Below are 18,792 nucleotides of genomic sequence, written 5' to 3'. Positions count from 1 at the left end.
AACAAAAACACCAAAGATAACACTGAAGGAGCTGCAAAGATCCACAGTGGAGATGGGAGTATCTGTCCATAGGACCACTTTAAGCTGTACACTCCACAGAGTGGGGCTTTATGGAAGAGTGGCCAGAAAAAAGCCATTGCTTAAGAAAACACGTTTGGATTTTGCCCAAGAGCATGTGGCAGACTCCCCAAACACATGGAAGAAGATTCTCTGGCCAGATGAGACTAAGAGTGAACTTTTTGGCCATCATGGGAAATGCCATGTGTGGCACAAACCCAACACCCTGAGAACACCATTCCTACAGTGAAGCATGGTGGTGGCAGCATCATGCTGTGGGGTTGTTTTTCATCTGCAGGGACAGAAAAGCTGGTCAGGACTGAAGGAAAGATGGATGGCACTAAATACAGGACAATTCTGGAGGAAAATCTGTCGGCCAGAGGTTTGAGACTGGGATGAAGGTTCATGTTCCAGCAGGACAATGACCCTAAACATACTGCTAAAGCTACACTGGACTGGTTTAAAGGGAAACATTTAAATGTCTTGGAATGGCCGAGTCAAAGCCCAGACCTCAATCCAATTGAGAATCTGTGGCATAACTTGAAGATTGCTGTACACCAACGCAACCCATCTAACTTGAAGGAGTTGGAGCAGTTTTGCCTTGAGGAATGGGCGAAAATCCCAGTGGCTAGATGTGCTAAGCTAATAGAGACATACCCCAAGAGACTTGCAGCTGTAATTGCAGCAAAAGGTGGTGTTAGGACTAGGACTGTTTTGGCCTCTAGAGGCCGCTGTTATTTCCTTTTCATGTCGTGTTTATTTTGGCCTCTAGAGGCCGCCACTGTTCCTGTGTTTTGTGTTTGTGTTAGTCCTAATTATCTTCACCTGTGTCCTTAATTAGTTTGTGTATTTATACCCCTGAGTTCAGTCCTCTTGTCACGGAGTCTTTGTGCTGTTATGTTTATCTCCAGTTTCCTTTGTACTGTGTTTTTTGATCTTCTTAGCTTTTGTATTTTTGCACTTTGCTTTTCTTTTGGATTATACTCTTTGGTTTTTTTTTGTCTTTTGTTTTGCCCTGTATATAGTGTATATAGTTTAAATAAACCTTTTGATTCTTTTTCTACTTCCGCCTCACGCCTCTGCATTTGAGTCATCCCCCTGGTGGCCTAGTGGGGGTTTGCTGGATTATCACACCAACAAACCAGGTTCGAATCCCAGCAAAACCCTAACAGAAAGACTCCGTCATGACCGACTCAGCAGAGGCTGCTTCAACTGTCTACCCGGCCAACCTTCAGGGAATTATGGCAGCTTTGACACGCTTCGGAGCGACCATGGACGCTCATGGACGTACGCTCACCAGCCAACGTGAGGCCCTCGCTCGCCACGAGGAACTGCTTCAGCAAATTGGGAAAACCCTGGCACAGCTGACATCTCTGCCTGCATCTCCTGCTCCTGATCCAGTTCCTGCTCCTGATCCAGCTCCCACTCCTGCTCCAGTGCCTCCTGCAATGTTGCCTTCTTCACCTCGCGAACCCAGCCTTCCTGCACCACAGAGGTATGACGGCAAGCACAGTGAGTGCCGAGAGTTCCTTACCCAGTGTCAACTCACCTTTGAGCTTCAGCCTACCACCTACACTACGGATCGCCGCAAGATTGCCTTTGTGATCACCTTATTAGCTGGTAAGGCGCGAGCCTGGGCTACTGCTATCTGGCAAAGACAGGGACCTGAGTGCTTTGATTTCCAGCTGTTTTCTGAAGAGATGCTTCGGGTCTTCGATCAGGCAGACATCAGTACCGACGCAGCCCGAAAGCTCATGTCCATCCGGCAAGGAGGAAGCGTCGCAGATTACGCCATCTCGTTCCGAACACTCGCAGCAGTAAGTGGATGGAACGAGACTGCCCTGGTGTCAGCCTTCCACCATGGTCTGTCTGACCCCATCAAGGACGGTCTGGCCTCTATTGGATGCCCAAGTGACCTCGAAACCCTCATCTCACATGCTATTCGTCTGGACAACAGGATGAGAGAACGCCACCAAGCCTTGAGCCCCCCCAGCCTCCCTACCTCTACCTGGAGACCGTCTACCTCCTTCAATGACTGTCCAGAACCCATGCAAGTGGGTCGTACTCGCCTCTCCGCATCTGAGAGGGAGCGCAGAAGGAGGGACAAGTGCTGCATCTACTGTGGCAAGCCTGGTCACTTCCGAGCATCATGTCCCGAACTCTTGGGAAAAGGACCGCCCCGTCCAGCCGAGGGAGGGTTGTGACGGGGCCTACCCTCTCTCCCGGACTCCCTGGCCAAGGAATCTACATCCCGGTCTCCATCTCCTGGGGTGAGTCTGTCCACTCTTGTCAAGCTTTGATAGACTCAGGGGCGGCTGGGAACTTTATGGATATTCACTTCGCCCAAAGCATCAATATTCCGACTGCACCTCTTGAAGTCCCACTGTCTGTGTCTGCCCTCGATGGCCAAGCGTTAGGTGATGGAAGAGTCACTCAAGTTACTTCTCCAGTCTTCCTCCAGTCTCAAGGTCACAAGGAAGAAATATCCCTGCACCTGATTCCTTCACCTGAGTTCCCAGTTATTCTAGGCCTTCCTTGGCTTACTCGCCACAACCCTCGCATAGACTGGGTAACAAGCCAGGTTGTGGAATGGGGCCCTGCATGCCATGCCTCTTGTCTGCTCTCTAGCTCTCCTGTGTCTCCTGCCGAGCCCCCTGATCTCACCGAGTTATCTCAAGTTCCCACAGAGTACTGGGATCTCAAGGAGGTGTTCAGCAAGAGCAGGGCCGCCGTTCTTCCTCCGAACCGGGCCTATGACTGTGCCATCAACTTGCTCCCTGGGACTACCCCTCCTCGTGGCAGACTGTTTTCACTCTCTCAGCCAGAACGCAAGGCCATGGAGGAATACCTCAAAGATGCCCTGGTCTCTGGGTTTATTCGACCCTCCACTTCACCTGCTGGAGCCGGCTTCTTCTTTGTCGGCAAGAAGGATGGGGGGCTCCGACCATGTATTGATTACAGGGGCCTGAATAAGATCACTGTGCGCAACCGATATCCCCTTCCGCTGATGTCCACAGCTTTCGACCTGCTCCAAGGCGCCACCGTCTTCACTAAGTTGGACCTACGGAACGCATACCACCTCATCCGTATCCGACAGGGAGACGAGTGGAAGACTGCCTTTAACACCCCATCTGGGCACTACGAATACCAGGTGATGCCCTTCGGACTCACCAACGCACCAGCTGTTTTTCAGGCCCTAATCAACGACGTCTTAAGGGACATGATTAACCTATACGTTTTTGTCTACCTCGACGACATCCTTATCTTTTCCAAGACCGTGCAGGAGCACCGCCACCATGTCCGCCAGGTTCTCCAGAGGCTGCTACAGAACAAGCTGTTCGCCAAGGCCCAGAAATGCGAATTTCATGTTCCCGAGGTCTCCTTTCTGGGATTTATTGTACGGACAGGCCAACTCCAAATGGACCCTGCCAAGACCCTGGCCGTCCGGGATTGGCCTACTCCCAAGTCCGTTAAGGAGGTTCAGCGGTTCTTAGGATTCGCTAACTTCTACCGCAAGTTCATCAGGAACTTCAGTTCTGTGGCAGCACCCATGTCAGACCTCACCAAAGGGACAGGTGGATCTTATGGCTGGTCTCCTCAGGCAGAAAAGGCGTTCAAAGACCTCAAGGACCGCTTCTGCACGGCACCCATTCTGGTTCTCCCGGACACCTCCCAACCATTCATCGTGGAGGTGGACGCCTCGGACAGTGGTGTCGGCGCGGTGCTCTCTCAACGTTCGGAAGGAAAGCTGCACCCCTGCGCTTACTTCTCCCACCGCCTGAGTCCTGCTGAGTCCCGGTACGATGTGGGGGATCGAGAACTGCTAGCGGTCAAACTGGCCCTTGAGGAGTGGAGGCACTGGCTGGAGGGAGCACAACATCCATTCCTGGTTTGGACTGACCACAAGAACCTGGAGTACCTCCAGCAAGCCAAGAGACTGAACCCTCGACAGGCTAGGTGGGCCCTGTTTTTCAGTCGGTTTGACTTCACCCTCTCATACCGCCCCGGCTCCAAGAACACCAAACCTGACGCACTGTCCAGACTGTTCTCTGCCACTAACAGGGAGAATGAAGTCGGGCCTATTATCCCTGTGTCCCGGATTGTGGCCCCTGTCCGCTGGGGTATTGAGGAGGCTGTCCGACGAGCCCAACGCCAGGACCCCGGTCCTGGGACGGGGCCACCAGGCCTCTTGTACGTCCCACATCAAGCCCGGGCCAAGGTTCTCCAGTGGGGTCACTCTTCCCCTCTCACCGCCCACCCGGGAGCTCGGAGGACCCTGGACTTCCTGAAAAGACGCTTCTGGTGGCCTAACATGGAGAAGGAAGTAAGGTCATTTGTCCTGTCCTGTGAGGTTTGCACCAGAACCAAGAACCCACGACAGCGTCCCCAGGGTCTCCTGCATCCTCTGACCATTCCCCGGCGTCCCTGGTCCCACGTGGCAGTCGACTTTATCACGGGTCTCCCTGAGTCACAAGGTAACACGGTCATTTTGGTCTTAGTTGACAGATTCTCCAAGGCCTGCCGCTTCATACCACTGTGCAAACTCCCCTCTGCTCTTGAAACTGCGAAACTTTTGTTTAATCATGTCTTCCGAGTCTTTGGTCTTCCACAGGACATCGTCTCAGACCGAGGGCCCCAGTTCTCCTCCCGAGTGTGGCACGGGTTCTGCAAGGTCATCGGAGCCACTGCCAGCCTCTCCTCTGGGTTTCACCCACAGTCCAATGGTCAGACGGAGAGGCTCAACCAGGACCTGGAAACCACCCTGCGAGGCCTGGCTATGGATAACCCGACATCGTGGAGCACCTGGCTGCCATGGGCGGAGTACGCCCACAACACCCTGCAGTCATCGGCCACCAAGCTGTCGCCATTCCAGTGCCAATTCGGGTTCCAGCCACCTCTGTTCCCGGACCAGGAGGAGGACGCGGGGGTGCCCTCGGTCAACCAATATGTGAGACGGTGTCGCAAGACCTGGAGCAAGGTCAGGAAGACCCTCATACAGACCTCCAGAACCAACCAGACTCAGGCCAACCGCCATAGAAGACCTGCACACGCTTTCCGCCCTGGGCAGCGTGTTTGGCTGTCCACTAAGGACCTTCCACTGCGGGTGGAGAACCGCAAGCTTGCTCCTCGCTACATTGGCCCCTTCAAGGTGGTGCGCAGGGTGAACCCTGTCTCCTACCGGCTCCAGTTGCCCCGGACTCTGAGGATCAACCCCACTTTCCATGTTTCCCTGTTACGGCCCGTACTGACGTCTACGTATGCCCCTGCCCCTAGGAACCCCCCACCCCCCCGCATCTTCCAGGGGCAGACTGTGTTCACTGTGAATCGCCTGCTTGACTCCCGCCGGGCCCGCGGCGGGTTGCAATATCTGGTGGACTGGGAGGGCTATGGTCCTGAGGAGCGCTGCTGGGTTCCTGCTCGGGATGTCCTTGATAAAGAACTATGTCGGGACTTCCATTCGGCCCATCCGGATCGCCCTGGGAACGTCAGGAGACGCTCCTAGGGGGGGGGGTCCTGTTAGGACTAGGACTGTTTTGGCCTCTAGAGGCCGCTGTTATTTCCTTTTCATGTCGTGTTTATTTTGGCCTCTAGAGGCCGCCACTGTTCCTGTGTTTTGTGTTTGTGTTAGTCCTAATTATCTTCACCTGTGTCCTTAATTAGTTTGTGTATTTATACCCCTGAGTTCAGTCCTCTTGTCACGGAGTCTTTGTGCTGTTATGTTTATCTCCAGTTTCCTTTGTACTGTGTTTTTTGATCTTCTTAGCTTTTGTATTTTTGCACTTTGCTTTTCTTTTGGATTATACTCTTTGGTTTTTTTTTGTCTTTTGTTTTGCCCTGTATATAGTGTATATAGTTTAAATAAACCTTTTGATTCTTTTTCTACTTCCGCCTCACGCCTCTGCATTTGAGTCATCCCCCTGGTGGCCTAGTGGGGGTTTGCTGGATTATCACACCAACAAACCAGGTTCGAATCCCAGCAAAACCCTAACAGGTGGCTTTCCAGAGTATTGACTTTGGGGGGGTGAATACCCATGCACACTCCAGATTTCTGTCTTTTCATCTTAATTATTGTTTGTGTCACAATAAAAAAAATAATGTGCACCTTTAAAGTGGTAGGCATGTTGTGTAAATCAAATGGTGCTAACCCTCCAAAAATTCACTTTAATTCCAGCTTGTAATGCGACAAAACAGGACAAACACCAAGGGGGATGAATACTTTTGCAAGACACTGTATACATTATGTGTGATGGTCAGGTCAGGTATACACACACACACACACACACACATATATATATATATATATATATATATATATATATATATATATATATATATATAAAACATTCCTAACTGCTTGCTTGTCACAGCATCTGCTTACAACTTCCAATTTTTTTCCATTTTAGTTCTTATCACTCTGTGTACTGTATATCACTCCAACCCCAATCTATTCTGTTCTCTTAACAGCAAGGTGTAGTGCTCGTCCACTGTAACACTGGTGTGTCTCGGTCAGTCTCCGTGGTCATCGGATACCTGATGTGGAGAGAAGGCCAGTCATTTGAGGATGCATTTTCTCAGGTGAAGTCATCAAGGCCAGCGTCATGTCCAAATCCGGGTTTCATTGACCAGCTGAAAAACTTCAAACCTCAATGTGGTGTACAAGCGAATGGTCTGATTGGTCATTCATAAATCCATAAATTACATTGTGTGTGTTAAAAGTAAAGGCACCGGTGCTTCCGATGAGGTTTCTGACATGGCCATAACCTGATAATCATGGTCTTCTCTCTTATATGAGCATGAGGAGGAATGAGGATTTAGACTGGAAAGGTGACATGATCAAGTTGTTTTGGTTGGTAGAAAAATATACATATTATTATTATTATTATTATTATTATTATTATTATTATTATTATTGAACGTGAGAATCAGTCAGAGGAACACAACAGAGCTCTTACTACCAAGGTAATATAATCATTGTTATTATTAATTGTTATAATCATTGTTATTATTCTCCATAAACATTGACCTTGAAATAAAGATTGATGCTGATTTGCTGAAAATAAATTGTTTGTTGGGAAAATGAATAGTTGATTCAGTGCACACTGTTAAATGTTTCGTATTTATTCTTTGCTCTCTTTTGAGAATGTATCAAGTCTTTCCAAGTCGAGTCCAAGTGAAGTCATTGATGTCAAAGTCAAAGTCAAGTCACAAGACTACTGGGATTATGTCGAGTCAAGTCAAGATGAGTTGAAAGTCAGCAAATTTGTGACTCGAGTCCACAACACTGGTACTTAACCACAGGTCGATTTGCTCATGGGGCTTCTGATGCCCTATGATGACGATCAATCAATTGTTATAAAGCTTTCATTATTGTCAGTTAAATCTTAAAGACTCATCATAGCTCCAGTACAAAACCAACATGTAGGATAGGGCCATGTTGTACTGATTGACCTCATTATATTTAACTGTTCCTATAAGGACAATTTGTGATTAAAGTTAATAAGAGTTAATAAACAAATGAAAAATGCAACGTTCAGTTAGTGGAATTATGTGGGGGGTTTTTTTCCCAGAACACCAAACGTACATCATCATCATCATCATCTTCTTCTTCTTTCAGCTGCTGCCATTAGGGGTCGCCAAAGTGGATCATCCGTTTCCATCTGACCCTGTCCTACTGATACAGTATGGAAATCCAATTTATGATCAGGCATATTTGATTTGGCATAGGTTTTACACCGGATGCCCTTCCTGATGCGACCCTCTCCAATCTATCCAGTCTTGGGACTGGCACTAAAGCTACGGTCACACTACAGCTCACAATGCTTTGCAGTGGGTTATCAGTGAAAATGAGGCATTTTGATGGCTATGTACAGGCAAGCGAAAAGTTGTGTTCACACAGCAGGTGAACATGTGATTGTCATGCCTGATTTGAGAGCAATCAGCATGCGCATAAGAGGACACAGAGGCTTTGCGAAGTATTATCACTATCACATTGTTTCGAGCCATGTTTATGACTTTGCTCTCGGTTGTGTTTTGTTACTCGCCTCACGTTTTGTTTTTGTAAAGATCACGCCTGTTAATCAACACTCTTCCTGCACTGACAGAATACTTCACAGAATATTTTGCAAAGTCTCTATGAAAACAGCATCCTTATATGCGCGTGCTGATTATGCTCAAACCAGCATCAGGTGTTTCCCATAATGACTGGGGCCCAAGTGCATGTACAACGCTCTCCGAAGGATCCTTGAATGTAAATGCACTTTTTAAGTCTCGGCGAAGGTTAGGTTCCCATCAGTGGTGGCTGGTAGTCTTTCAAACAGGGGAGGCTGGTCGGTTACGATATTTCCAGATTTTAAAAGAAAAAAGAAAAAACACATAAATTTTGCCCATACTCTTGCCTCTGATCTGGCTGATTGTTGGCAGGGTCACAAACTGTGAAATAACAGGTTCTTTTGGCCCATTAGCCTACTGTCCAGTATACATGATGGTGGTGTTGGGGGGGTATATTTTAACATTTTATATTTTAAAATTGTGGCATGTTGTTTAAAAATTGATCATTATTGAAAGCAGCTCTTTGTCAGGAACCTCAGCAGTAACAGCAGAGTGTTCTGGAATAGGCACAAGCACTGACCTTGGGGAGCCAAACATAGAGCTGGGTGCCACACATTTCATTCAATGACACTTTCCCTATATTTTACTTATTTTGACTGAGAAATGTTTTATTGACAATTTTGATAACCCTTCACTTTTAATCCAGGTCTGTAGTGTGAAATGTTCTCGGCTGTGTTTTTGTTTAAAAATGTTTTCCAAATTGTAGCTGTGTTTAATTCATATCCAGAAAAATATATATTCCAATATAATATACTCAGCATAAACATTTTAAATAGATTCTATATTTTTGGTCCAGGCGGCACGGTGGTGGTGTGGTTAGCGCTGTCACCTCGCAATAAGAAGGTCCGGGTTCGAGCCCCATGGCCGGCGAGGGCCTTTCTGTGCGGAGTTTGCATGTTCTCCCCATGTCCGTGTGGGTTTCCTCCGGGTGCTCCGGTTTCCCCCACAGTCCAAAGACATGCAGGTTAGGTTAACTGGTGACTCTAAATTGACCGTAGGTGTGAATGTGAGTGTCAATGGTTGTCTATGTCTATGTGTTAGCCCTGTGATGACCTGGTGATTTGTCTAGGGTGTACCCCGCCTTTCGCCCGTAGTCAGCTGGGATAGGCTCCAGCTTGCCTGCGACCCTGTACAAGGATAAAGCGGCTAGAGATAATGAGATGAGATGAGATTTTTGGTCCATCCATGACATATTACTAAAGTAGCCTATTTACTGTTGTTGATGTGGGTCACTTGCTGTTAGCCAATTCACTTTCTCGTACCAGGAGAGCTGAAAGGAACGAGTATTATTCCCTACCTTTTTCACCAAGTCAATTTGAGGCGTTGGTCTACCCTGCTCTTTAATTTTAATTTTTTCCTCGAAAGGAAGACTGGCAAATGGCTTCGCCAAAATTAAATCAGCAATGCTTGGCATCCGTGCGCAGCTTTCTTGCTAGCTGACTAGCCCCCTCAAGTTCAAGTTCAGTCACTCAAATAAACAAAATTTCTGGAACTAAGATAGCAAACTTGACAACACTATATTTACACTTTATTTACAATGAAAATATATACAAACTAAAAAAGCTGGTAGAAACCGTATGTAATGAATAAAATCGAAATGTAAGCTGATCTCTTACAATACACCACAGCACTTGCGAATCTGCATGGGACTGAACTGAAATTCACCGCTGCCTGTCTATATTTGAAACGAGCTGTCAATCAAAGAAAATATCTGGCCGCTTTCACCAATCACCAGTCTCCTCGCGGAAAGCTTTGCCATGTCCCTCCCACTGTGAGGCTGGGAGTCCGTGAGACTCCGTGGGCAGGCGTTTTCGCAGTATTTGTCCAATAACCGTCTTGCATTTTGATATTGAAAAGCGCAGAGCTCCCAAATGCCATTGAAATCCACTGAGGCTGGGCTGCATCGCACTGTCACGAGGGGGAAAAACTCACGCACACATTAGACGAACTGGGGAAAGTTATAACGGAATGATTTCGCACTGTAGTTGGGTTGAGCACATATATTTCTATGATTCTGGATCTGAAATAGCAATGTTATAAGGTCGGCTATAACATAAGCCTAGCACAATTCATCCTACACGATGTTCGTCATTTTTAGAGGAGGCTGAGCCTCCCTCGTTGTCTTAGAGCAATCGCCCATGGTTCCCGTGAACATTGGGGACATGGATTCGAGACAAATACGTCTCAAGAGGCTCAACAAAGGTTCCCCGAGCTTTGGGAAATATTCCTAAACCCATTTGCAAGTATTCACTGCTTAGTTTGCTGACGAAAACATCACCACCAAATTTCAATGCATGCACTGAAATCTTTTGCGACATTTTTGGCCACTCACGAGGTGGAGACACATCAAAAAACAACTCACAAAGCTTGAAGAACAGTCACCCTGTATTGCACAATTGGAGGCGATGCGACCAATTTTTCATCGCCAAATATTCACAAACCCATCGTGCGCTGTAGTGTGACCAGGGCCTAAAGTATGCACTGGCTTGTGCAACCCCAGTAGATGGATTATCACTCCACATGTACATATTGTCTATTAAACATCCAAATCTACTATAATTCTCACTGTAATCAAATCAGAGTGGAGAGATTAAATTAGTCAGGAAAGGGGTGGGATATACAGGTATTAGGCAGCAAGAGAACAGTCAGTTCTCAAAGTTGATGTGTTGGAAGCAGGACAAATGGACAAGCTTAAGAATCTGAGTGACTTTGACAAGGGCCAAACTGTGATGGCTAGATCACTGGGTCTAATTTAATACAACAGGTTTCATTACAAATGATATTACTCACAACTAACAACTTGAGCGAAAAGGGAACCTTTGAAATATTTGCATGAGTTTCTTAATAGAGTGGCGGCTACAATTATCGACACCTTAACGATCTTTTGCCCTTTGCAAAAGTAGAAAAGACTTTCAGTACGTAAATTGTGCATGAATAATTACTCAAACTTCCTCTGGAAAAAAATGAGTTGATTCCGGATTACTTAGTGTATCAAATCACGTGACACTGTTCCACAATTATCAATTACAATTATTATACATCTGGGGAGGGCGGCACGGTGGTGTAGTGGTTAGCGCTGTCGCCTCACAGCAAGAAGGTCCTGGGTTCGAGCCCCGGGGCCGGCGAGGGCCTTTCTGTGTGGAGTTTGCATGTTCTCCCCGTGTCCGCGTGGGTTTCCTCCGGGTGCTCCGGTTTCCCCCACAGTCCAAAGACATGCAGGTTAGGTTAACCGGTGACTCTAAATTGACCGTAGGTGTGAATGTGAGTGTGAATGGTTGTCTGTGTCTATGTGTCAGCCCTGTGATGACCTGGCGACTTGTCCAGGGTGTACCCCGCCTTTCGCCCGTAGTCAGCTGGGATAGGCTCCAGCTCGCCTGCGACCCTGTAGAACAGGATAAAGCGGCTAGAGATAATAAATGAGATACATCTGGGGAATGCACGCACCCATGGCCATACCTACAACCCATGTTTCAGTTTTCTGAAAAGAATAAAGATTCGTTTTGTTTTAATTGTTTGTTTTGTTTGCATAAAACGAACCATATCACGGCCTACAAAAACTGACCTTCCAACTTGCAGAAGTATCTTAAGGTATATAAACGTTTTATTCCAAGAGAAAGTTGTCTGTACTTTAGAGCTAGCGATAATGTTGCAATAGCTATGCAGTCTGGTTAGTCAAATGACTTTCTATGGATTTGCCCGCTAAGTTGCCATCGCCTTGTCCACGGCTCACATTAACACATAGCTAGTTAACTTGGACACTGTTAGTTAGCATGTAAACACGGAGTTATGCTAACATGAATAACGTTAATTTATCTGAAGTCCTTTCAGAAATCTGTTTTAGCATAATCTTGCCAAATAAACAGAATGTGGAAATCTGTGTTTATCTGTGTTTAAAGGTGTTTATTCTACAGGTTCTACAAGCTAGTCAGTAAATCCAGTTGGTTGCTTCAGAGGCATTAGGTTTTGTAAGCGTTGTGGCAATAATACAACGATGTGTTGATAGAAAATGTACTTTTAATACTTAAGTATTTTTAAAGCAAGTACTTCAGTACTTTAACTTAAGTAAAAATTTGACTGGACAACTTTCACTTGTATCGGAGTCACATTTGACCAGCGGGATCTGTACTTTGACTTAAGTAATGAAGTTGGGTTCTTTGTCCACCTCTGATAAATAAAGGGGGGGGGGATCTCTTTTAGTGTTAGTCCACCTTTATTTAAAAATTAATAAATAAATCAACAAGCAGAACATCATGCTTGAAATGTCTTGTGCTGTTCAGTGTTCTGATGCTGTTCATATCTGCTCATGGAGACTTTTGCGAGAGGAAGGAAATGAAAATCACAGCTCACTGTGATTTTAACAAACACCAGCTGGAGTTTTGGTCGATTGCTTCAAGCTCAGTCGGCTGCCAAGGCAACGGCCTCAAACTTGATACGCATTACTGGATTCTGCAGCAGCATGGTGTGGGATTTAGTGAAATACTGAACACACCTTCATCCTGCAAACATGAGCTGATAATCAGTTGGATGATGGATTATGATATGTAATGATTTGGATTATCACTAAATGCCTACATGATATTAAAGGACTGAGATATGATATCAAAGAAAATTCAAATACTTCATTTCTATGGGGATACAAAACTGAGAAAAACGTTCATATATAAATTTTGTGTCAATTTTATACACTTGTTTTTTTTTTTACGAAATTTACATTACATTACATTACATTACATGCCGTTTAGCAGACGCTCTTATCCTCAGCGATATACAATGAGTGCAAAAGTCAGGTACATGAAGTGCTGAACTTGTAGACAAGAAAGTTCTAGTACCAACTGAACAAGTGACAGCAATACCGAGTGTAATATTCTGTTAAGAGACCAATACTCAAACAGCCAAGGAAACAAACCAATCATATAAAGTACAACTACATATCAAATCAAATCAAGTTTATTTGTACAGCGCTTTTAACAATAAACATTGTCGCAAAGCAGCTTTACAGAATTTGAACGACTTAAAACATGAGCTAATTTTATCCCTAATCTATCCCCAATGAGCAAGCCTGTGGCGACGGTGGCAAGGAAAAACTCCCTCAGACGACATGAGGAGGAAACCTCGAGAGGAACCAGACTCAAAAGGGAACCCATCCTCATTTGGGCAACAACAGACAGCCTGACTATAATATTAACAGTTTTAACAGGTATAACCCTCAACTGTCCTCATGGGGCCGTCCTTCACAGGAGTGGGGCAATAAAACTCCGACCAGACACAGGGCACCAGGATGGATCAAGCAGGTCCGAGGGGCAGAAGAGGCCAGCATCTCAATCCCAGGATCAACATGTAACTCAGAGGGACAGATTGGGGGGGGGGAAGAGAGAGAGAAAGAAAACACGTTGTTAGGTATGCCCTAAAAATGACAAGTATTAAATCTGTGTGGTAGGCTCGCAGAGACGAGAGTCTTTACATCAGGCATAACACACAATGGCATGTTAATATGGTAAAATATATCATGACCTGCTCTGGCTGGATGCTTGATTGGGTGATGGGAGCACACTCCTCAGCAATGATGAGATGCAGATGGGACCCTTAGGGCTGGCCAAGACAATTCAGTTACATTTCACCGGGTCTGGGACATGTGACAGAATGTCTGACGGCCGATTCCCTGCAGGCTACGATAGCCAGTCGAGGTCTCCACCGTCTCCACCAAAAGATTTCCTGTTGACTCCATGTAACTCAGAGGGACAGATTTGGGGTGGGGGGGAGGGAAAGAAAACACAGGTGGTTAGGTATGCCCAATGTCACCTGAATAAGTAGGAACAGTATACATATTGCACCGAGTACAAGCAGGGACTCCGGCAACTAACTATGACAGCATAACTAAAAGGGGAGAGCCAGAAGGTAACACAGGCATGAGGGAGCCCTGGGACATAAAGCAGCCAGCCACTACACTGTCAACAAACTCGAGTGAGCAAGCGAGTGGGGACTGACAGCATCCATACATCCCAGTTTACCAAAACACTCTATGTCTGAGGACCCTCCAGATCTACTCCTTTACCTCATAAACACCATTAACAAAAGGCTTGACTAGCAGATATGTTTTCAGCCTAGACTTAAATGCTGAGACTGTGTCTGATTCCCGAACATTACTTGAAAGGCTGTTCCATAACAGTGGGGCTTTGTAAGAAAAGGCTCTGCCCCCTGATGTAGCCTTCACTATACGAGGTACCAGCAGATAGCCTGCACCTTTTGATCTAAGTAGGCGTGGTGGGTCATAGAGGAGCAGAAGTTCACTCAGGTACTGTGGTGCGAGACCATTTAGTGCTTTAAAGGTCAAAAGTAGTATTTTATAATCAATACGAAATTTGATTGGGAGCCAATGCAGTGTGGATAAGACAGGGGTGATGGGGTCATATTTTCTAGTTCTAGTAAGGACTCTTGCTGCTGCATTTTGAACTAACTGGAGCTTGTTTATGCACTTATTGGAACATCCAGACAGTAAGGCATTACAATAATCCAACCTGGAGGTAACAAAAGCATGGACTAGTTTTTCTGCATCATGCAATGACATAAAATTTCTTATCTTTGCAATATTTCTGAGATGAAAGAAAGCTATCCGGGTGATGTTATCAATGTGAGTTTCGAATGAAAGACTGGGGTCAATAATCACTCCGAGGTCTTTTACTGCTGCACGTGAAGAAACAGAAAGGCCATCCAGAGTCACTGTGTAATCAGAAAACTTACTTCTAGCTGCATGTGGTCCTAGTACAAGTACTTCAGTCTTGTCAGAGTTAAGCAGAAGGAAATTTATAAGCATCCAGTGTCTAATGTCCTTAACACATTCCTCAATTCTATTAAGCTGGTGTCTCTCATCAGGTTTTGCAGAGACATACAACTATGTGTCATCAGCATAACAGTGGAAACTAATACAATGTTTACGAATAATATCACCCAGAGGTAACATATATAGAGAAAAAAGCAGTGGACCCAAGACAGAACCTTGTGGAACACCAAACTTTACCTCGGTACGTCTAGAAATATCACCATTTATATCAACATACTGATAACGATCAATTAGATAAGACCTGAGCCAGGAGAGGGCCATTCCCTTAACTCCCACAACATTTTCTAGTCTATCCAGAAGAATGGAATGATCAATGGTATCAAATGCTGCACTAAGGTCAAGCAACACGAGCAGCAAGACACAGCCCTGATCAGACGCCAACAGTAGGTTGTTTACTACTTTAACCAGTGCTGTCTCTGTGCTATGATGAGGTCTAAATCCTGACTGATACATTTCATGGATGTTATTCCTATGTAAATATGAGCATAACTGCTGTGCCACAGCTTTTTCAAGGATCTTGGAGATAAAGGGGAGGTTTGATATTGGCCGATAATTGGACAGCTGACAGGGATCAAGGTCAGGTTTTTTAATCAGGGGTTTGATAACTGCTAGTTTAAAGGATTTGGGTACATAGCCAATCATAAGAGAAGAATTTATTATTTTTAGAAGCGGTTAAATTACTCCAGGCATTATCTGTTTGAATAGATGTGTCGGTAAGGGATCTAGTACGCAAGTTGAGGCTTTTGATGTAGAGATTAATGAAAGTAATTCAGTTTCTTTTAGGGGAGTAAAACATTCTAACTGATGATCTGATACAGTTATATTGTTAACTACAAGGTCACTTTCATTGTCTAACCTTAAATTAGTAGTTTGAATTTTTTGTCGGATATTCTCAATTTTGTCATTAAAAAATTCATGAAGTCGTTGCTACTACATACTGCAGGTGTGCATGTGTCTATAGTGGACTTATTCCTGGTTAATTTTGCTACAGTATTAAATAGGAATCTAGGATTATTTTTGTTATCTTCTATTAGGGAGGAGAAATATGTTGATCTCGCAGCACTAAGAGCTTTTCTATACTTCAGGAGAATTATACATTCTCCTGAAGTATACATAGAGAATTCCAAACAGCTAACCCCAGGCTAGACAGAACACAGCCTGGGTTGGTCGAGACCAAAACGCAGGTACACAGTGGGCAGGGAAGTAGGGGAGAGGTGCAGCCTGAAGAGGTGAATCTTCAATCTGCGCTTGAAGGTGGTCAGGGAGTCAACAGTTCTGACCTCAATTGGAAGGTCATTCCACCAATGGGGAACCAGGACAGACAGCAGTCTTGAGCGGGCTGGGCAGGAGCGGAGAGGAAGAGGAGGAGGGGCCAGGTGACCAGTAGCACCAGAGTCTAGGGGCGGATCGGTCTCTGGAGGTTTGCTGGCCCTAACCCCTTGACAGCCTGGTAAGCTAGCACCAATGTCTTAAATTTGAGTAAGGAGAGAGTTGCAGTAGTCCAAGCGGGAGAGGATCAGTGCTTGGACCAGGAGCTGAGTGGAGTAGGTGGTAAGAAAAGGGTGGATCCTTCAGATGTTGTACAGGAGGAATCTACACATCCGGGTCACTGCAGCGATGTTCGCTGAGGAGGACAGTTTGTCTTTGAACATGACCCCTAGGTTCTTTGGAGTTGCAACTTTTATACAAATCAACATTTTATGGGTTAAAAATGGCTCAAAAACACCGTCTAATGGTTAAAATTATTTGGAACCTTGCAAGGCCGATGCTGACATAGAGTCGACTATTTGGTACTTCTCTACGGAATGCAATTATTATTATTATTATTATTATTATTATTATAGCGCAGCACAGTGGTGTAGTGGTTAGCGCTGTTGCCTCACACCAAGAAGGTCCGGGTTCGAGCCCCGTGGCCGGCGAGGGCCTTTCTGTGCGGAGTTTGCATGTTCTCCCCGTGTCCGTGTGGGTTTCCTCCGGGTGCTCCGGTTTCCCCCACAGTCCAAAGACATGCAGGTTAGGTTAACTGGTGACTCTAAATTGAGCGTAGGTGTGAATGTGAGTGTGAATGGTTGTCTGTGTCTATGTGTCAGCCCTGTGATGACCTGGCGACTTGTCCAGGGTGTACCCCGCCTTTCACCCGTAGTCAGCTGGGATAGGCTCCAGCTTGCCTGCGACCCTGTAGAACAGGATAAAGCGGCTAGAGATAATGAGATGAGATTATTATTATATTCCCCCAGCCTCACCCTTGAGTGAGACTCTGCTCATTTTCAAATATACACTGACCGAGACTCATCAATCACCCCACCCCCTTCCCAGTCCTTCCCCACAAATAAAGAGTGATGATTACTCATATAATGCAAAGTACAGGATGCACAGCAGTGTGCGAATGGCTGAGGCACATGGAAAGAAATGCTGTAAAGCAAAAACGCCTTAAGAAATAATGCAATTAAACATTTAGGCACATTCAAACAAACAAAAAATCGATTGTAAAGAGCAGTAAAGAGCAATAAAATAAAAAAGAAAGAAAGTCAGTCAGATCAGATGAGACTTTTAGAATGTGTTGTGGATTTAATTTTGAACAAATATAATTGCCACTTGAAGTAATGATACTGATTGACTCATATTTTCCTCATTATAGAGTTCATCCACCGAAATCATTTAATTTTTAGTATCTGCTTTTGGATAGGATCTGCTTTGTCATGTCTGTCTTTTTTTCTCTTTGTCATCCAGTGCTAATATTGTAGGCTTTCTGTGTCTGATTTAATTTTCTACATCTTATATTTATTAATAAATGTATACATTAATTAATATCAGCATAAATTATCATTATAGTTTCATTTTTATTGTGTAATCTTTGTATTACTGTGTTTTAGCATGTAGGGGTTCGGTGGCAACTGGGACGCAAGTCCTGTTCCTTTCCCCTGCCACATTTTGTTTGTTCGTAATTAGTTATCTTCATATTATTATTTCATTTCATTTATTTATTATATAGGAAAAGATTAAAAGTAACATTCAGTTACAGTTAAATGGTCTGACTTGGTTAAAACTGGTTTACAGCAGGTTCCTGTTCTGCAGCAAATAAAAGACAAAAATCACATCACAATGCAAAGAAAACAATTGTTAAAGCTAGACTGCCTTTCAGATTTTTCAAGTGTAGGTCATAAAAAGAATTTTCCCCGACACTCAGTTATTTTTGTTTAGTGATGAAAGCTACTGAATTCAAACCACAGACTTCCAATTTTATTATTGTTTTTAAATACAACAATTAATGACTTTATCTCCACGTGGCTCTGCTATTTTTTCCTGCTTCACCATGACCCAATACAAGATACTACGTCATGCATGACGTGGTGGGCTTTCCCTGTTCACGCAAGGCATTGTGGGATACAAATTTGAAACAGGAGAGAAAAATGGAGGACGTGAGTGTGCAAATGAAACGTGAAAGAGCGACTACAGTAACGGAAAGAAAGCGAGAAGAAAAGACGTTATGTTCTATACGAAGGAAAGGAAACGCAGAACCAAACTAATAAATATGGGCGCTCAGCGAGCACCTCGGTGTGATCAGCTGTTCGTTTAGCGACAGAATGATGGAACTGTCAGTGCACGCTCAAAGGGAAACCTGTAGATGGCAGTAATGCAACACTGTGGATGCCAGCTGCCGTAAAACCCAAAAGAAGAAGAAGAAGGAGGTAAACCTGCGCATGCGCACACGGACTTCCTCTGTCGAGCGATTTCATGCGCATTATTTGCTTTAATCCCCTCAAATTAAATAACTTCCCAGCCACAGA

The 18,792-nt window shown here is 45.0% G+C and overlaps 1 protein-coding gene across 1 annotated transcript in view; it reads left to right on the top strand.

Moving 5' to 3' along the window:
- The window catches only part of dusp19a (dual specificity phosphatase 19a), a 40,113-nt gene extending 33,369 nt beyond the window's left edge, over positions 1 to 6,744 (top strand). The window contains exon 4 of the mRNA XM_060928585.1: positions 6,523 to 6,744. Within this exon, the coding sequence (XP_060784568.1) occupies positions 6,523 to 6,744 (222 nt within the window). The remainder of the gene's footprint in view (positions 1 to 6,522) is intronic.
- The last annotated feature ends 12,048 nt before the right edge of the window (positions 6,745 to 18,792 follow it).

This window comes from Neoarius graeffei, chromosome 9, assembly GCF_027579695.1.
Source record: "Neoarius graeffei isolate fNeoGra1 chromosome 9, fNeoGra1.pri, whole genome shotgun sequence".
NCBI classification, from domain to species: domain Eukaryota; kingdom Metazoa; phylum Chordata; class Actinopteri; order Siluriformes; family Ariidae; genus Neoarius; species Neoarius graeffei.
This window is presented reverse-complemented; position numbering and strand designations above follow the sequence as displayed.